Consider the following 21,507-nt stretch of genomic DNA (forward strand, 5'->3'; position numbering starts at 1 on the left):
TTCATTGTTGAACGGATCCATGAACTGCAGTCTAAAATTCCAATGCCAGTTGCATTGCTTCCGTATTTCTTCACTTAGATCACTCAGTGACAGAGAGAGACTGTGTGTGCGTGACAGAGAGAGAGAGAGACTGTGTGTGTGTGTGTGTGTGACAGAGAGAGAGAGACTGTGTGTGTGTGTGTGTGTGTGTGTGAGAGAGAGAGATGGTCAGAAGGAGAGAGAGGTAGGCGGAGAGAGAGAAAAAAGGACAAATGGACAGACAGGGGTAGAAGGAGAGAAGGAGAGAGAGAGAGAGAGAGAGAGAACCAGTGAATGGAGTCTGATGGGAGAGTGTGTAGCTGGTATACCTGAGGAATCAACACAGTGCTTGGTGTGACTTGGTGTTCATGAGAGAACTTCATCTGCAGTGGACCTGAGAACTAGCTGTTTCGATGGATGTGCAGTTGTGTCTTTTGTGTCTAAAATCATTTAGCAGCTGGCTAGATTAAGACAAACTATGAGATGGGTTAATTAGGAATAAAGAAAATGTGCTCTTCATTAAATAAAGTTCATTGAAGTATCTGTTGTTTGCCATTATTGTGTAAACTATGAGATGGGTTAATCAGGAATAAAGAAATTGTGCTCTTTATTAAATAAAGTCCAGTGAAGTATCTGTTGTTTGCCATTATTGTGTGGTGAACATCACTCTGTCCAGGCTTGTTTACTTTGTCTCTTCACCTCAAAGGCTTTAAAAGGTTTCTTACGACAAATTGATATATGCAATGCATTTAGATCAATTAATCACACAACATGTCATTGAATCGCTTGGCTGCGCTTATCCAAACCAAACTTTGTCTTCAGACATCACACAAAAGCCTTCAGATACACACACACTTCAGAGTAGCCAGGTCACATCACACAAAAGCCTTCAGATACACACACACACTTCAGAGTAGCCAGGTCACATCACACAAAAGCCTTCAGATACACACACACACTTCAGAGTAGCCAGGTCACATCACACAAAAGCCTTCAGATACACACACACTTCAGAGTAGCCAGGTCACATATCACACAAAAGCCTTCAGATACACACACACTTCAGAGTAGCCAGCACACTCTGGTGAGATCAGTTCAAAACACTCCTGTAAGAACCTGTTACTGCAGTGAGTGATGGCACTTATGGATTCCCCCCAGAACAACCTCTTCACACGATGAACACAATATAAAGACACAACACATGTTGACACTTTCAGAACTTTAAATTTCTCAATGGACTGTAGTCAAATAAACTGAAATTCAGAGAAAACGAAAATGAACTATAAAAATATGCAACTGATAAATGAAGAACATTGAATACAGTAAAATAATGTTTAAACGAATTGAACAATACAAACTAATGAAAAATAAACGGTTTGTACTTTGTGGTCTTTGTGGATAAATTGTTCAAACACAAGTGAAGTGACCCATGGCCCATCCTGAGGTTCTGATTGGCCCATTAATCCACCCATCCTGAGGTTCTGATTGGCCCATTAATCTACCTATCCTGAGGTCCAGCTATCGAGTAAAACTGTAATCAAAGTAATGTAAAACAAAAGACCCCCACCACACCAGTGGGGTACACCTGCCAATACGTGGGGTCACCCCAGCGCTCCACCCCAGATTCACAACAACTTCACTGGTGATCTAATGTCTAATCCTAAACCCAGGGTAGAGAGGCTGGGTGAATGTAGTCAGGCTTCAGCATCTGAACATCTCACTCACAACAGCTTCACAAATGACCCAACACCTAAAAACCCAAACAAAAACCCAGGGTAGAGTGTGTGAGTGAATGTGGTCTGGACTCTGTGCAGGAGGGTCATTGTGTCAGAGATGCTGTAGAAGGCCAGAGTTCCTGCCCTGTGATCCACATACACTCCTATTCTGGAGCTGACCACTAGAGGGAGTTCAGTCTCTATAAAATCGTGTCTGAAATCGGAGCTGCTGCTGGAGAGGCTCAGACTCCAGGACTGATCATTAAACCCAAACCCACACTTAGTACCCCATCCTCTCCTGCTGATGCTTTTATATGAGACTGCTATATCAACTACCAACTTCCCACTCCACTCAACCTCCCAGTAGCAGCGTCCAGACACACCCTCTCTACACAGCACCTGACCCCACCCCCCCACAAATCTCTCTGGATGATCAGGATATGGCTGGAGCCTGCTTCTCATCTCCACTCTCCTGTTCCCCTCAGACAGATGGAGCTTTCTGTTTGCTGTGTTTGTATCCAGTGTGAAGTGACAGGAGTCTGATGGAGGAGAAGACAACACAAACTTAGGTACAGTATACAGTATATAAGTGTTAGGTATCTCTCTGTGTGTGTTCGTGGGTGTGTGTGAGTGAGTGAGTGTGTGGTTGTGGTCGTTGATATTTTATATGAATCTTTGCGTGTGTGGGATGAGATTTATTTCTGTTATTCTTTCTGTGAGGGAATGTTTCATATATAAGTTGTTTTTGTGTGTGTGATTCTGTACATGTTTGTGCAAGTGTACATGTGTGAATGCATGAATTCAAGTGCTTTAAGAAGCTCTTGAAGACCTAACTCTTCAAAGAACACCTCTCTTCCTAAACTGGCACCTTGGCTCAACCTGCACTTAAGCAGCAACAGGTGTGTGTGTGTGTATGCTTTACGGATCCCACATACATAGGACAAGTGCATATTTTATATCAGCTGGATATCAATGCCAGTTTATTGTCCTAGTTTTTGGCACTTCATGACTTCATGTTCCAGATGCAAGCAGAAGAGCGTGTCTGGCCTGGTCAGAACACAGCACTGGAAAGAACACTGCTTCCTCTAACCATGAACTATAACAGCCATAATGACATGTTAAACTGCTTAAACATGTAGGACCATGTGACTGCTACTGAAACTTGACTTGGAATAAAGTCAACTGTATTAAATGTTTTTGTGTCAAACTCACATTGTAGGAAATCCTCTCTGGTTGTAGGTTCAGGAGGCAAAACAACCTGGACTTCAGTCACTATTGAGAAAGTAAGAATTATATTAGACACAACACTAACTGGTGTTAATGTCAACATTACATCAACCTTCTGTTTTTATGTTGGCAGTAAATGTGTTCTCTTGTTGAGGGACATTATGAGTCTCCAGCTTCTTCAACCTTATAGACCCTCTTAAGACAAGTAAACATGGAGACACCTGCAGAGTATCTCAGCTTCACCGAAATACAAAGGATATATTACAAATATGTGACCTTGAGAAATACAGGATCCTGAAGTTCACCATCACATTAAGCTTATCAATACAAACCAAAGGGAATGTATAGTTAGTAACTATATGTAAACATACTGTACGTGAATAATGTGATTAACCTGATGCATATATCTTCTCGAATTCCTCCTCGCATAAACTCCCCAGCTGTGTCTTTAGTGAGGAGACAGATTTCTTTGCAGCCTCAAAAGAGAGGCCTTGGTTCACAGAGATGCAGGAGAAGTCTTTAGACTCAGGTGTCTCACTGACTGACTGGAAAGTCTAAATAAAGAAACACAGAGATAGAGAGTGTGAGTGTGAGTGTGAGTGTGAGTGTGAGTGTGTGTGTGTGTGTGTGTGTGTGTGTGAGTGTGTGTGTGAGTGTGTGTGTATGTGAGCACTGCCTGCCAGGCAGATCTCTCAAGCTGGCTAACTGCTAATGTGTTAAGCCCATGTGGTGATTCCTTAAATGTAAGTGTTTTTGGTTGATGATGGTTTGCATCCTTGACCTACATGTGGCCTGACCAAAGAGGCAGACACCTGTGCACCTCAAGTGCTTCCAAACAAACTGTGAGCCATGATGTCAGGGCAGATGTGCTTTTATCAATGAACCACAGGTAGTGACATCACTCAAGCCCTGCCAGTCAGTCAGTGTTCCTCCTACCATGTGACTGATGGATTGTAACAATTAAGTAAGAAGAAATATAGCAAATCATTTAATTAGTTCAAGGGGTTTTTAGTCACACACACACAGCAAACGGTTTAAGATGAGTGAGAAGGGGAGGGTCGTTAGACTTAGGTTATAAGCCTTCTGATTGGTTGGAGTTAGAGTACAGGAGGTCATTTTATTGGGTGAGGAGTTCAACCACTCCTGAGGAAGATGGGAGTGTCGTTCATGTTTTTAAATACGAGCCCGCGAACGCAGCTCTGCAGAATTGCTGCCGGTGGTTTTTCTCTAATTGTGGCTTAAAGATCTGCAATTAAATCGCACTGAAACCAGCATTTGTAATCCATCTTCTTATTGTGAATTAGTTTATAATACTAAGAATTGGCCACAAAATATTGGTGACGGCCCGATGTGATAGCAAAAAGATTGAAAACTGTGAGTTTCAGCCTTGATTCAACTTTGTCCGAGAGGCCTCGTATAAAAAAGTAAGTGAATTCTGCTTATTAATGGATGTAAGTTGAGTCGGAACTGAACTCTCTTCTGTTAGTCTTTGCTAAAACGAACACAGATTGGATTGTAGATGGGAAGTTTCAGTGTGGTTGTAGTTTTTTTATTCTTGGGTTTCTTTTGTTTGACGGTAAAAAAGGGAAAGTAATAGGCCTACAGCCACGGAGGCTGGTAGTAAGTCCTAAGCCAGGAAGGCTAAATCTCACGGGAGATAGGATTTTTTTATTATCTAAGCGTTGTGTGAGTGTGTGACTGCGAGGGTTGAAAAAGGAACGTTTGTTTGGGATTTGTGTGATAGGGATATTTCACTGTTATGAGATAATTAAAGATCTCTGTAAAAAGCAGTGCTTAAAACGCAGTATAGGAATTGCTGCAATAGTGTGCACGTGTATGAATGAGAGTTAATTGTATTCCTAGCTTGCAGTTAAGATCTAGCAGCCTACTCGTGTGGATGACGAACGCTGTGAAAATCTTTCTGGTAATTATATTAATATCACATCGCCATATTTTGCATTCAGCTTGATAAACTTACTGATGTGATTCAGGAGCCAAGTCATTTTGAATTGTTATTAGAATATCTGACCACATACGAACGCAGTGCGATTCTCTGTCCACTTTGACTATAGTGGTTGTGATACTTGTTAAAGGGATTTTAAATTGTGCTGTTATCCTTATTGAAAGTATAGTATACAATTCGGATGAATTTGTTTCATTGTAATAAGAGGAATTGTGGGTTCCGTTGTTTCATGAGATAGAGGAGTTTGAATTTGTGGTATTAAAACACGAGCGACGTACTGTTTAACGTGTTTATTATTCTAATACATTGATATTAGTACCGGCGACGCATATTGACACTTTGTAGACACGAAGGAGATTTGTGTGTTGTTGGAAATAACAATACTAGGCTGGCTGTTATTTGTCTGTGAGGAGGTAAGCATTTTGTATACACGTGGGTTTTAAAAACGGAGACTCGACTTGTATGGTTGGCTGAAGGCTTGATTTAGATTGGAATACTGTGAATAGTGTGGTTGGATTATTATTAGGAGACGTGGTAACTATATATACTTTAAAAACGAAAGTTCATAGTTATATAAACTTTGTAGTTGGAGAATATATATTATTGCGAAGTGGGGTGTATTTGCATTTCTTTGTTGTCCACGTGGAGGTGTGTTGTATACTCCTTTGTTTAGGAAAGGTGGGATTTTGAATCCAAGGAAGCATTTCTTTGTGAGTCTGTGTTTCTGTAAGGGGGGAAGGTGGTTCCTCAGATCTCACGTGCAGTTGTTAAAAGTTCAATGATAGTTTTATTTTGAGATGGCTTCAGTGGAAGTAAAACATACGCCTTTAGAGGTAGTAATTGAATTATATCCATTAGATGGAAAGTTGGTAAGGCATCACTGTAAAAAATGGTCAAAGAGAACTGAAAACCACAGCATTTCATGGCCTGATCAGGGTTCATTTGATATAAAGCTTTTAACTCAGATGGAGGGTAAAATCTTGGATTACAAAATTAAGGATAAAAGTAGAAAGAGGAAAATGAAAAGACAGAAGGAGTTATATACTTTAACATTGTTTATGACAGTTGCTAAAGAAAAGGAAATTAAGCACAGGCAAGATTTATCACAATCTACAGAAGGGACTGAAAGAGCTGAAGGTGATATGGGGGCTGGAGAAGAGTGGATGACCCGGGAATTGTTTGATCTGGAGGAATGCGTGAGCAAGACAGAGAACAGTTTGCCAGGCCACATGTCTGAGAGGAGTGAAAATGTTAATTTAGCAGTGGGGGTAGTTCCTCTGTTATCAGAAGATGTGGAGGGAGATGAGGATGATGGTCAGTTAACAGCAGGGGCACAGGAGATGCTTAGAATGGAATTGCATTTGGAGAAACAAAGAGCCGAAATGAGGAAGATCAAACACAAGGTTAAACAGTTAGAACATTTGGTGATGGAGAAGGAGAAGGAAGAGAGGGAGAGAGATTGTATGAAGTCACCAGTCAGGAAAGTGGATTTGATTATGCCTTTAATTACAAAGGGAACTGGTTCTCAGTACCAGCCATTCGGGCACACAGATTTGGACGGTTTACTATTACGGCTTCCTACTTTACAAGAGGGAGCGGGGATGTGGATAAGAAAGTTTGAAGCGGAGATGATTGGGAAGCGTTTAGCTATAGGAGACATTAAGATGTTACTAAATCAGATTCTCAATAAAAAGACGGCTACCGAGGTGTTGGATAGAGTGGGACTAGGAAGCATTATGGGGGACTCACTGGTGAATGAGGCATCATTCGATAATTACAGAAACAATGTGTGGAGAGCTCTGAGAGTGGCGTACCCGAATAAGTTGTCTCTGTCAAGTTTGTCTATTAACAGGTTAAGATCAGATGAAACTCCCGCTGCATTTTTGGAAGGGGCTGAGGCGTACTGGCGTGTGCAAATGGAGACAGACGTACATATTGATAAGGGGATGCAGCAATTAATGAGGAAGGCCATTATTGAAGCACTTCCAGTGTTGGTGAGAGAAAAACTGGAGAAAAACGATCGGATTGCAATTATGTCAAAGGCTGAATTTAGAGATACTGTTACTCATTTTGTTAATGCACAGAGGAAGATTGATGCTGAGTTGAAAAAACAAGCTGGTGAAAGACAGAGGAAGTGGGTTCAGAACCAGTTGAAAGAGGAGGAAAGGATAAAAAAGGGTCAAGTACAGGCACTGCGAATAGGCATATTTGCCCAGGCACAGCGGACAACACCATTTTCACAAATAGTACATGATCCATCACCGCAAATACATAGGCAGCCATATTGGGAACGGCCACCTCAGCCTCATCTTAAGAATCAGGCCAAAGAGTGGGGAGATAGTCAGGTAAGACACAGAGGGGGTGGAGCAGGCAGCAGCAGCAGGCCAGGCATTGGAATGGGACAGAGAAAAAGAGATGAGCCCCGGAAGTGTTGGGTTTGTGGCCAAATGGGACATATTTCTAGACATTGTGTTAACAGACAGGAGGTGGGAGAACATAGAGACATTAAGCCACAGGTGGGTAAACCCGGTGGTTTTGGCTCCATGTATTAAGGGTCATTGTTAAATTCAGGTTTAATTCAGTTTGATGGGAGAGAGAAACAACACCAGGTTATTGATTTGAAAGAACCCATTTCATCTGAAGTTAAACAGATTTATTGGATAGGTTTATTTGGCTTAGAATGGGAAGAAAGGATTTGGAATGAGTGGGGACCTGTTATTCATAAGTGGCATGGGAGTCTCAGAAATCATTGTGTTCAAATACATTGTGCTGTTATGGTAAAAGATGTTATTGGTACAGGAGGGAATGATGAGTGCGATGAGAAATGGAGAGAGGCATTATATGGAAGGACGGTGGTTTGGCTAAAGGTTAAGTGTATAGTTGTGGGACCTGAAGGCGTGGCAGCATTGGTAAGATTGGACCCATCGTTGTACACTTTAGCCTGTGATGTTGGAAACATAACACCACACGTTACACTTAAAGTGGGTCTTGGGTTTAAGGAGAGCGATGTTGGTAAAATGATGAAGAGAGCCATTGCCAGCATGTGGCTGCCTTTGAATGGATTAGGAAAAGGCGACGTGAAAGTGTCACAGGATAACACCTTAATGCAAATCAGACATTCAGGTCGCTTAACGGGGGAGCCTCAAGAAGTCAGAGTGATTGAGTGAGAGAGTCGGGGGAGGAATATACAATGAGTGAACTTTGCAGGAATCTATACTGTATATATGATGGTTATGAAGGAATAGTTTTAGTTATTAAAATGTTAATTACATGGGTGTTGATTGAGGATTGTAGATTGGTAGAATGAAATTAGGGGTTTATCTTATTGGTATAGTGATTGGAATTGGAGTATGAATAGGACTTAGTGGGAATAAACAAATAAATAATTGAATAGTTGGATAAAGTATGGCTATATGAATATTGGATAATGAACTATAAGGGTTGGTGATTGCTCCTTGCTAGTGGTATGTATTGAGTTTCACACATGGGATTATTAACAGTTTAAGAATATGAAATTAGGTTTACTGGGGAAATACATTTCAATGATGAAATGCATATTGGGTTGAAAAATGGATTTTATATTGGATAAATGCTGGAAGTTGGATAGTTGCAGCTAGAATACAAGAATGTGATTCTAATTACAATATAAATATTGTGGTATATAGTTAGTTAGGTTAGGGGTTCTGGTTTAAAACTGTTTGATAATGATCTGTGTTGAAATCTCTTTGTTGCAGGCCAAACAGCAGGAGAGAGAGTGAAGGAGATTAGAATATGCAAGGGCATCGGGGGTTGTAGAAGAATGCTGTGGAAATGATTGATGAGACAGAAGGGTTTATTTATAAGCAAGGATAGGAATTATATGAATTATGCTATGGTGTAAGAAGTTGATGTTAGAATATGAACTAGGAATAAAAGATGTAATAAATAAGGGGGTAACACATAAGATAAATCCTGAAATAACATTAAGAACAGGGAAATTAGATGTGCATTTAAAGATAGAAGAAAGTGGACAATGGGTAGACGAAGAAAGGGGGCTTGAAGAGGGTAATGTAAAGTAAGAATGGGAAGGTAAATGGAAAGTTAAAAGAGATATAGAGAAAGAGGAATAGGAGATGTAATGTTTCGCTTAGTTTTCACATACAGATGAGAGGAGTGACAGAGAGAGAAGCTGTGCGCGAGCACAGTGGAACCTGGAACCAGGTTGTGGGATGGATTGAAAATATTTAAGGTTGTTGTGAGGAAATATGTATGTGAAAATAACATTGTTTTAAGTGTCTTACAGGATTGGTGAAAATATCTCAAGAAAGTGGAGAGATGGTTTGTGTTTTCGTTGGTTGATGGGAAGTAGGGAAGAAATGGTTTGATTATTGATCCAGGTGTGAGTGGGGTACTTTAGTATTCGAGCCTACCAAAGTCAGCCTTTGTAATTATAATGTAACTAAGGGGGGTGTGCCTTCATGCTTTGAAAGGCCATGTGTGCATGATGTCTTGCTAAAACAGTGTCCTCAACAATTCAGTTAAAGCCAAGCTTAGTAGTAAATGATATTGGTACGTATGTGATGACATTAGGTCAGGGGAATAGACCAAACATATTTCAAAAGGGTTAAAAAAGCAGGCGTGTTAAAATATGGAGTTGCTATTGTGGCCACATGGCAACTTCATACATGTTATCTGCCTTGTCTATTTACACACTTTTAGTTTTAAGTGTGTAAGGGGGGAGGTTACAGAAAATTAGATTTATGGGTTTTTGGTCATTCATATATGGGAAGTAAAATTTTGCATAATGCTACGGTTGTAGCATCTATATTGATGAATAAAGGAGTAAAGATCGACCTTGGGGCATGTTATGGGGTGTGAGTACAGGCATTACTCACTGATATGCTTCTTTATTCTTTTTATGGTTCAGGAATTTGATTACCTGAGCTCAGCGGTAAAATAAAGGTGAAAGCCCTGGATTGGGCCGCTGAATTTCATTGTTTCCTGGATGTATTATACTGAAAGGTATAAGTGTACAGGTAGTGTACTATATATGATGAGGTATAACTAATATAGACATTACAGAAGAGTGATGGATATATTTATATGATGGGTAAAGGTATGTCTGATGACAGAACTGAAGCCAAGAGATGGTAAGTGTCATGAGATGTGGGAGAGATACTGTAGCTAAACTGATGGTAGTTTATTTAAGGAACTGAAGTTATGGTGAGTAGAGAATAATTATGGATAAGATGAAATGGTTTATATTTATATGTAAGGTAACTAGGTAAACTACTGGGAAGTTTTTCAGTCTACACGGAGCAGTCATGGTGGGACACGAGAGTTAATTGAAGGAGCATGTGAGTGGAAGAACTGAATGTTTGTCAGTTGCATATAACAGAGGTGTGAATGGAGAGGAAATGCAGCTGGAAGTGTGAATGTCAAGGAAGGAATGGGTGTGTGAGTGTGTCGGAGGGGGATACTGAAGAATGGTTCAGCACACTTGCAGGTAAGTATATGTTTTATGTGGAATCTTTGTTTTAATCAAGCAGTTTGGGAATATTATAGTATAGCAATAATACATTTATGGGAAATATGCAGTAAAGTAATGCTTGCTCTGGATATTGTACAACACACTTTTGAAGTATGTCTAGGAAATATGTGAAAATAATGTGTATAGATTGTTTTTAATCTTTGAAATTATGTATACACAGGTTGACGCATATGGACTGGTCCAGTCGGGAGACTGTTTATGGGTTAAGGTTCTTGAAACCGTGGAGCCTCCAGCCAATAGGGCTGGGAGGTAGAAGGATTAATTGTGTTGTACTGTGTCAACTGTTTTGCAGGGCGTAGGATCACTAGGCGGTGGGACGACCACGATTCAAAGGAGCTGATGCTCTATTGGAGACCATTTGGATGCAACTCGACCTGGCTGAGAGGTTGCCAAGGTCATGGATATGCTGCAGGAGATGGATGGGTCTCATCCTTGAGGGATGGAGCTTGATGGGACATCTTCAGAGAATGCTCTCTGGCGGAATCAGATGGAAGGCCTCATCAGTGGAACTTGAAGGAGATGCTTGTTGTGGGACATCTACAACAATTCTACAACGGCGCAGAACATTCATACATATTAGGACGGATCATCTGCATAACATTGCATTCACAACTGGAGCTGAATTGTTTATTCCTATATGTTTTTAAGTTTTGTTTGTATTGGTTTAATGAAGGATATTCTATAGACTTCGTGATACTGGTGTAGTTTTTTTCTGTTTGGTTTTCAGAAAAGTAGCAGAGAGAGGACAAGGAACGCAAGGGAGCCAGTGACCTGATGCAAGGACCAGGCCATCATCATCATCGCCGTTGAGATTCATCTTACCGGTTGGACGGCAGTGACAGCAAGACATGAATGGGACTTTCATGTTATACACAACTGTATCAGAAATGAGAATAAGAGATGCATGATGTCACTCACAGCTCGCGAAAAGGGGTGTCGTCGTACGAATACGAGGCAGCAAGAGAATTTCCCCAAGATATAAATTTGAAGATTGAAGAAAAAGGGGTTTTCGCTCTTGCCTGTGAGGTCAAGGAAATGCCATCTAGGATGTCAAGAATACCAGAAAGGACATTCATACACATAAGGACTGTTTCAAAGGCACAACACTGCATACATGACTGGATGTTTATTGTTTTGTATTGTATGTTTTTATGTGAACGTATATTGCCCACCTGAGACTGTAAACATTACTGTGTGCTCATTTAGGACTGCCCTAATGAGACTGTGGTATAGTATAGGGGGTTTTAGTTAAATTTTGTTTAGAGGGAGTGAATGGACTGTTTAAAATAATGCTAAAAATGGGTTTTGATTTATAGGAGTTCAAAGGTAATTGTTTCATCATATAGGGGATTGATAGTGTGTATTTGATAGAGTAATGAAGATTATGTTTAGTGTGTCTGGTCAGACACAAAGGGGGGAATTATGATGGATTGTAACAATTAAGTAAGAAGAAATATAGCAAATCATTTAATTAGTTCAAGGGGTTTTTAGTCACACACACACAGCAAACGGTTTAAGATGAGTGAGAAGGGGAGGGTCGTTAGACTTAGGTTATAAGCCTTCTGATTGGTTGGAGTTAGAGTACAGGAGGTCATTTTATTGGGTGAGGAGTTCAACCACTCCTGAGGAAGATGGGAGTGTCGTTCATGTTTTTAAATACGAGCCCGCGAACGCAGCTCTGCAGAATTGCTGCCGGTGGTTTTTCTCTAATTGTGGCTTAAAGATCTGCAATTAAATCGCACTGAAACCAGCATTTGTAATCCATCTTCTTATTGTGAATTAGTTTATAATACTAAGAATTGGCCACAAAATGACCTAACCTGTCCTAACAATTGACATAATCATTTTGAACAGTTTTCTGGAGAATGAAAATGTCTTGAGTGATTGTGAGTGTTGTGGTGTGTGTTACAATAACAAGCAAAATAATCTGGAAAAGTAGAGCTCCTTGAAGGAAATTTAACAATATCTAAATTTAATTCAAATTTCCACCTTGAAATATATTCAACATAAATCAGTGCCTTCAAAACACTCTGTGCACTAATTATCCATCATCAACAGTTACCTTGAGAAAATGGATGTGATCCTCTGTGTGTGAAAGCTGCTCCAGCTCAGCATCTTTCCTCTTCAGCTCAGCAATCTCCTGCTCCAGTCGCTTCAGGAGTCCTTCAACCCAACTCACCTCAGCCTTCTCCTGATCTCTGATCAGATCTTTCACCTCAGAGCACCTTCTCTCAATGGAGCGGATCATCTCAGTGAAGATCCTCTCACTGTCCTCCACTGCTGTCTGTGCAGAGCTCTGTTAGGAGACACACAAAGAGGAGGGGGGCAGGAGACACACAGAGGTAAGTGAAGGAGGAAACTTACTCTGGTGTGACTAGCTCTTCTTGATCAAATGACCACGGGTAAATCCTGCCAAACCATGTCTTTCTCTGATGGTCTGTATCATGTAAAGATGGCAGCATAACGGTGATAACTAGGGCTGGGCAAGTTAACGCGTTAATCCATCAAATCATTTAACGCCGGCAATTATTTTAACGTGCGTTAACGCAGGTTTTATTATTTATTTTATTATTCTAAACGTCTGTTGCTCACAGGCTTTTATTTTGTAAAAGTTTGCTCGTGACTGCTGTGGAACCGGAAAAGGAAATAATTTGCGGTGAAACACTTATGGTTAAACAAACATGGAGACAGGTACAGAGATTTTACATTGGCATTTTCAATTGAAAGTTCCTAAAGACTGTCACAATTAAACGGAGAATACACGAGTTGAGGAGAGGACTGCAAAAGTGGCTGTTCGTTTCTGTGGATGCTCTTTATCATGTCCAGGGTAGAATTCCATCTGGTTTGAACGTCTTGCATAAGCGACTCTTCCTTCTGTCCACGTTCAACTTGTTGTGCTCTAATTCTGCTGCACTTGCTGGACTGTGTTTAAAGTGCCCCACAACCTTTCTGCACTTGGTCAGGACATTGTCAAACACACTGTTAAGCAGAGATTCTGTGACAGAACGCTGGAGACTGTGCGCGAAGCAGGGGACATGATCACAAGGCAGTTGTCTTGCAGCAGCGATCATATTTCGTGCACTATCTTTGCTAAAGCGTGATTTACACTTCTCCAATTCGGTCGTAGAGGGACACTTTGGGACACTTTGGCACACCTTGGCAACACCTTCCCCCAGGTGTTAACGCCCATCCGAGCCCTCGGAGAGCTGGTCGGAGTGGAACGCTTTTTTCTAACTTTTCGTGGAGAGTCGGAGTGAGTCGGATACACCCTTGGCTGTGATTGGTCCACTAACAACATTATTTCCCAATGACATCATCAACCAATCGCCAGGTTCTCCAACAGCTGAAACCGATTGATTCCAACCACTATATATAACACTTGTTGTCTCTCTACATCTCACTCACGGTGTGTGTCAAACTCACTTTCATTAATCCAAACCTACTGATTTTTGTTTAGCCTCCTATCTTGATCTATTTATTTTTATTCAGACGTTACATAACTTTCATGACCACAAATATAAATTGGCCAGCGATTTAATTTGTTTCTTTGTTAATAAATTGTATGTAGAATGGTCGGAGCAAAGACTCGTGGGAAATGGGACCTGCGTATTAAACAAACTCCCGCACAGTTAAACTGTGAACATAGGAAGAAGGCTGTTATCCTAAATGGGATTTATTTTATTGACAAAAACGCGAAATGGAGTTTACTTGCAGCCAACACCATTGCATTACAAACACTGACAACACACATATGTTAAGTGTTTGTTTGCAAAACCAATGGAATGGCACTTTAGTTCATATGGCAGTACATTTAATGTATCGCTATACACTATTTTTTAATTCATTTTTGGAATTTACGTATAAAAAATGCGATTAATCAGGGAAATAATGCGACTAATCGCTATTGAAATTTGTTATCGTTGCCCAGCCCTAGTGATAACACAATAACAAGCGATTGCTGAGCCAGCTGTTGTGTTATGTGGTCAGTTCTCACCTTGAGAGTCTCCACAGCCTTCCTCAGCTCCTGCAGCTCCTTCTCTCTCTGCTGGATTCTCTGCTGGAATCTCCTCTGGGTCGGCCCCAACTGCCTCTGTTAAAAATACAGAATAAAAACAGACTCTTTTTACCACATTATCAGTGGCTTGTCTACAACATCGATGATCAAACAACACACATGACAACTCAACATTTATAAGCAAAAACCTTCAAGTACATTTGAATCTTTTCAAGAGATTTAATGACACATTGAAGCAGTCGCTATAATCTTCAAGTGAAAGTCAGGATAAAGCCATGAGCTAAGTTTAGGTGATGTCATATTGGGAGGTGTGTGGTCCTCCTGTATGCGTCACGCTTAGTTTGTTTCTATAGGAGTGTTTTCTTTTGATTGCATGTTTGGGTGGCTGTGTCTTTAATTAGGACCCCTCATTATTGGAACTCTCTGCCAGGCATTGCCCCATTGACTGTGCTTGGCCCATATGGTTGTGTTGCAATGCGTTGATCCATTATCCTTGAAGGATCCCCATTCAAAAATGTTCAACTTTCCGAGAGGCAATGCAAGCGTCAGCCAATCAAATCGCATTTCATGCGAGTATGACAGCACACCATCAGATCACGTTTATGCTCACGTCTTAAGAGCGCGAAGCTCAAGAAAAAAAGATGGCAGACCAAAAGACTTTTTTTTGCTTAGATTTTGTAAAAGTTCCCAATAATTATACACTGTACAATGTAAAAAAAAATAAAAAAACGTTATTGTAACTGAAAAATACGTCTCAGGGGATTTGCAAGGTGTCTGAGCCAGCTATCTAATGTTAGTCATTGCGGAAAGAGCCAGACTTAAAGCAGCACAAGGGAGAAATGTCCTATCGCTAACGAGATGCTAGCGGCTAAACCTACAGAAACCTGTTGAACTTTGATTACTTTGACACTATGACAAACTGCTTAGATTTTGACACTATGAAAAACTAGTGAGTCAACAACTTTCCTAACACAGTAAAACATCAAGCAAGTGCAACACAAGACAAAGCAAGACGGCAAATAAGTTACTTACTAGTCCGGCAGGAATCTACAGTAATATGCCTACAGACCTAGGGCTGGGCGATATGGAAAAAAACATATATCACGATATGGATTATTTTATATCACGATAGCGATATATATCACGATATGCCCTCTTGCTTTACTGGATAGGGGTGTACTTAAAAGTGTGATCCATCACGACCTGTACCACAATTACGCAGATTGTACTGACTTTTCCATAGAATCTTTAAATAGTAAGATTAAAACAAAGTGCATGACATTTAGTCCAGTGCTTGTGACTTTTAGTGGTTCTTTAATGTAGGCCTACTTTCAGAAGATAAATCAAGTTTAATTTAATTAAAAAAAACTTTCTTTTCAATGTTTGTTCATATGCTATAGCAATAATGATGAGAAAAACATTTTCTTATATGGCCACGTATAAAAATAAGAAAATTAAGAAGTTGGCCATTACACATACGCCCCATTGACCGCTTCAGCCCGTTGGTGCAACAGTGAAGATGGTCCTGTAAACAAACGCAAGTAAACGATGGAGCTGCGTTTTATCTGGATAAAAAGCATATTAGCGTTTACATTTCCCAACCAATTTCATTTTTATCTTCAAGGGTTTATGATCTACGTGGAGTACCAAAAAAACCCTCCATGCTACTTAGAATCTAGATAGTTAAGCTATAAACGCCAAAGACATATACACATATGCTATGTCTATGATAATCGCTGCTAGATGCTCACTGTTCTTGTGCTCCCACAGCTCCTTCACTTTTGAAATACTGAAAAGAAATCTAAACTAACGAAATAGTGCATCTTAAACTACAACTATTTGACCATCATTGAGAAAAATGGAACAGAATCTGCTAATAAATGGCTACACTTGTATTATACTCGTATTATACGGCTCTCCAAAATGTTCAAAAAAGTTCCGTTGATTTGAATGGGCCACCCCAGCATTTGCACGTCTGTAATGTCTTGATTTTCACTGCTGCAATAAAGTAATGACGCTGTCATTAGCAATGGGTGTCGATGCCCAATTGTATAACAGCGGCTGTGGTAACAGTTACACCTTCCTGCAGCGCGTCCATTATTCATTTTTTTTTTAAAACCAGAATTAAATTTCGTGGGCTCTCACCGTCAATCATGTCGCAAGCGTATGATGCAAAGCAGCGTAATGTAAAGCGTTGTCGTGTCGCAAAACCACGTTCTCTAAAATGTATCTTAATATTCTTTTTTTACAGTTGTATAAACTTAGAGTTTGCATAATAAGAAAAGCAAAATGTTATATTAGGATGTGAAATTATATTAAAATGTATATTAGCTGTAATAGTGAAAAAATAAGTTTATCACGATAGAAACGATAGAGGAGAAAGGTCACGATAGACACGTTTCTATCGTCCTCACGATATATATCGCCCAGCCCTATACAGACCCTGGTATGGCAATATGGATATGCACTCATGAATGAACTTGTGAATATGAACTCTTATATTCGAAGTTGCATGGCACAAGCACCCTAAGGGTTTTTACCTCTACCCATTAAAATACTTATTTTCTGCATAAAACGCAAATAAAGTCATGCATGTTATGAAATGTTGATATTCTGGATTTTCAGATTTTGCTTAAATACTACACCTCCCATTACAATCATAGATCACACTTTTCTTTGCAAGTGCCAAACTTGCGAAATCGGTAAGGGTTCAAATACTTATTTTCCCCACTGTATAAATGTACATTGTATGTGTAGCCCTATACATTTCACGATGACCCTGCCTCCCCTGAACGCACGTCCCTGCATTCTCCGTATTAAACGTCATTATAGCGCCCCAATTTGTATCAACTGTTTCAGGTTAATTTGCTAATACTAACCCTGAAGAACAATTGTTATACTGTTACTAGTTTACTTTTACTTAGATCTAGTATTACATTCAATTACTACGTATAAGAGCCCTCATATAAATATTGGGCTTTGCGTCGTGCCTTACAACTCCCCTTACCTGTTTTAAAATCAGCGCAAAGCACGGGCTCTTGGGGCTTCTTGCTTAAGTAACATGTAGCTCCAGTACTGACCTGTTTGTCTGCCCGTTCTGCTTCAATGGTGACTGTGTCATGGCCTTTATGTTCGTCCACCATTTCAGCAATCAGGGCATTTTTGTAGAGTTTAGGTCTGTGAGTGAAGGTGTGTTTGCACAGGGGGCAGCTGTAGACTCCTCTCTGATCATCCGGATCCCAGCAGCTCTCAATGCAACACATGCAGAAATTGTGTCCACAGGGAATAGTCACCGGATCATTCATCAGATCTAGACAGATTGGACACTTGAAGGAGGCTTCTTTCTTTCTTCTTTTGTTAGCCGGTGCCATTGCATTTGCTTTCTCTCACAACCACAACAAGCACACTAAGAGAAAGACCCGCCAACTTAAACTTCCTGGTTGGGTGGGCGTGTTCGTCCAAACATCGTCATTGACAACAATGACTGAGTTAAAAACAAAGTTCTTTGCAAACGCTGACTTGTAGGGAATATTGCCGTTCATTCCCCGCTATTTATGAACTGAACCACCAGAAAGCAGTTTACTGTCTCTTTACAAATATTGAATATCCGCAACAGAAATTCAAAGGAAATTGTAGTGAAGCTTTGCTTGCAACGAGAAGGTCGCCATCTAGGGGAAATGAAATGCAAGTCATATGAAATAAAACTGAAAAGATAAAGATGCCATAGAAGTTGAATGTGTGTGAGGGTCGGGGGGAGCTGTAATGTTTTAGGTGACACTCAGCAATCTCAAATGCTGCAACAAGTGTTACTCGTTGCCAAAATACCATCAGCACATTGACTTTCCCACACGCGGAGACCAGACCCTTGATCACTGCTGCTATACTGCATTCTAGGGGCAGTTACAAACCCCTCCCCTGCCCTGCTTTTGGAAAGGCAGATCACACACCTCCATTCTTCTCCTCCCCGTACACAAACAAAAGCTGAAACAGGTCAGACCAGTTTTGCGGACAGTCCATCAATGGTGTGATGAGAGTGTGGAGGCTCTCCAGGACTGTTTTGACACCACTGACTGGCTGATGTTTCGGGAGGCTGCAGTCAGATGCATTGATGAGGTGGTTCCCAAGAGGGCTGTCCGGTCTTTCCCTAATCAGAAGCCATGGGTTGAAACAGCGGTCCGGGCCAGCCTGAGAGCCAGGTCTGTCGCCATTTAACAAAATACTTAAAAATACACACACACCAAGAGAATAGTACATTAGGGCACATTGAATGTCAGTCTATAACTCTTTATTCACCAGAAATATTTTAAAACATTCTGGTCTCATTACCATGGTATTAATAAAGAAACAGAGGAACACATTCAATTGGGGGTCAATTCTTGGATGAATACGGTCTCATTCAGATTTACTGACATGGTACATAATATTGAGGTTGTCATATTAAACCAGATATCAGAACATGTATGCAATAACAGAGGGACTAAACACTTGGGAGAGTGAGGTTATGCAACACAGAGCTCATCAAAACCTTTCACACACAATGTCTATATTCCCCTGCCGTCCTACCGGCAATAACACAGGTGATTAATGCCTCTTTTAATTCTGCAACATTTCCTTCTTCATTCAGGTGGCTCGGGTGACGCCGCTGCTCAAAAAGCCGTCTCTCGATCCCACTCAGGTGGAAAACTACCGACCGGTCTCACTTCTCACTCTCCTATCTAAGACACTTGAGAGGGCAGCCTCCAAACAGGTCACAGAGTTCCTGTCAACAAACAATCTCCTCGATCCAAACCAGTTTGGATTCAAAAGCGGTCACTCCACCGAAACAGCCCTGCTATCTGTGACAGAGGCTTTAAAAACAGCTAGAGCAGCAGCTCAATCCTCAGTTCTTGTCCTGCTTGACCTATCAGCTGCGTTTGATACAGTCAACCACCGCATTCTTTTGTCCATACTATCAAGTATGGGCATCTCAGGCAAGGCGCACTCCTGGTTTGAATCGTACCTCTCTGGGCGCTCATTCAAGGTGTCATGGCAAGGTCATCTATCTGTACCCCACCACCTCACCACTGGGGTGCCCCAGGGGTCTGTAATGGGACCACTTCTCTTTGCCATCTACACCACCTCGCTGGGCCCTATCATCCGCTCGCATGGTTTTTCCTACCACTGTTATGCCGATGATACTCAACTGGTTCTGTCCTTCCCTCCTGAGGACAACACTGTTTCGGCACGGATCTCAGACTGTCTTGCTGATATATCCACATGGATGAAAAACCACCACCTTCAGCTGAACCTGGCCAAAACAGAACTGATGGTCTTCCCAGCCAAACAGTTCATCCACCACAACATCAACATCAAGACTGACTCTTTATCTCGGGCTCCATCCAAAACAGCAAGAAACCTCTGGGTCATTATTGACGACCAACTAACCTTCACAGCCCACATTGCCTCTGTCGCGAGGTCATGCCGCTTTGCAATTTACAACATCCGCAAAATCAGGCCGTACCTAACCCAGTATGCCACCCAGCTCCTGGTGCAAACCTTGGTGGGTTCCCGCCTCGACTACTGCAACGCCCTCCTAACGGGCCTGCCGGCATGCGTGGTAAAACCACTACAGATGATCCAGAACGCAGCGGCGCGCCTGGTGTTCAACCAACCAAAGAGGGCACATGTCACCCCGCTACTCACTGAGCTCCACTGGCTGCCAGTAGCTGCTCGCATCAAATTCAAGTCACTTATGCTTGCCTACAAAGTGCTTACTGGGTCTGCTCCTACCTAAATGCTCTTGTAAGGGCAAATGTCACACCCAGGACGCTGCACTCATCCAGTGAGCGTCGTCTGGCACTGCCCCCAGTGCAAGCAAGGCAATCCAGACTATTCTCAGTTGTAGTTCCACGTTGGTGGAACGACCTGCCTAGCACTACCAGAGCAGGAGCGTCCCTCCCTACCTTTAAGAAACTCTTGAAGACCCAACTCTTCAAAGAGCACCTCTCTTCCTAAACTGGCACCTTGGCTCAACCTGCACTTAAGCAGCAACAGGCCCGCACTTTTTTTATTCTTTCTATGTCGTTTTACAAGCAGTATTTATTGTTACACCAGGTTTTTTAATGCTCTTAGCTTGATTGTTCTCCCTTGTACGTCGCTTTGGACAAAAGCGTCTGCTAAATGACTAAATGTAAATGTAAATGTTATGTCTGCTGTGGTGATACTGCATGTGTTACAGCAGAGGTCTATAGGTACAGATATTGTAATAGCTGGGGTCCAGAGATGGGGGAATGGCTTCAGTCTGTTGTTGTTCCAAAAACAAAGATTCTAAGGCCCAGCTGCCTAATGTGTGAGTGATGTGTTAAATGATGTGATGTGTGAGATGTATGTGCTAACAGCATCTAGACATGTCAGTTACAGTAGCTTCACTGATGATCCAGAATAGTAAAACCCAACCCCAGGGTAGAGTGTGTGAGTGAATGTGGTCTGGACTGTGTAGGAGGGTCATTGTGTCAGAGATGCTGTAGAAGGCCAGAGTTCCTGCCCTGTGATCCACATACACTCCTGACCCCACGAATCAAATCTCTCTGGATGATGAGGATATGACTGGACCTTGTCTCTCCACTCCACCCTCCTGTTCCCCTCAGACAGATGGAGGATTCTGTGTGCTGTGATTGGATCCAGTGTGAAGTGACAGGAGTCTGATGGAGGATAAGACAACACAAACATAGGTACAGTATACAGTATATAAGTGTTAGGTATCTCTCTGTGTGTGTTCGTGGGTGTGTGTGAGTGAGTGAGTGTGTGGTTGTGGTTGTTGATATTTTATATGAATCTTTGCGTGTGTGGGATGAGATTATTTCTGTGATTTCATCTTTGAAGGAATGTTTTCATAAGTGAGATTTGTTTTTGTGTGTGTGATTCTGTACATGTTTGTTTGTGCAAGTGTACATGTATGAATGCCTGTGTGTGTGTGTGGGGGGGGGGGCTGTTTGTGAAAAAGTGTGTGTTTGTCTGAAGGGAGTCTTTTGTATGAATGAATGATGTTGAGTGTGTGTAA

The 21,507-nt window shown here is 41.3% G+C and overlaps 2 protein-coding genes across 2 annotated transcripts; both read right to left on the reverse strand.

The window, feature by feature from the left end:
* Positions 1-1,739: 1,739 nt before the first annotated feature.
* On the reverse strand, positions 1,740-2,842 carry LOC308381735 (stonustoxin subunit alpha-like; the record flags this gene model as incomplete). Its single annotated transcript, XM_080859303.1, has 2 exons — positions 1,740-2,272; positions 2,824-2,842. 2 exons carry the CDS (start codon positions 2,840-2,842, stop codon positions 1,740-1,742), a joined length of 552 nt encoding a protein of 183 aa, XP_080715429.1.
* A 507-nt stretch (positions 2,843-3,349) lies between these two features.
* Positions 3,350-17,611, reverse strand: LOC308381736 (tripartite motif-containing protein 16-like; the record flags this gene model as incomplete). The annotated part of the gene is made up of 4 exons (XM_080859304.1): positions 3,350-3,514; positions 12,516-12,749; positions 14,448-14,543; positions 17,549-17,611. 4 exons carry the CDS (start codon positions 17,609-17,611, stop codon positions 3,350-3,352), a joined length of 558 nt encoding a protein of 185 aa, XP_080715430.1.
* Positions 17,612-21,507: the final 3,896 nt, after the last annotated feature.

Source organism: Sprattus sprattus, assembly GCF_963457725.1.
Source record: "Sprattus sprattus genome assembly, chromosome: 20".
Taxonomy (NCBI): Eukaryota; Metazoa; Chordata; class Actinopteri; order Clupeiformes; family Clupeidae; genus Sprattus; species Sprattus sprattus.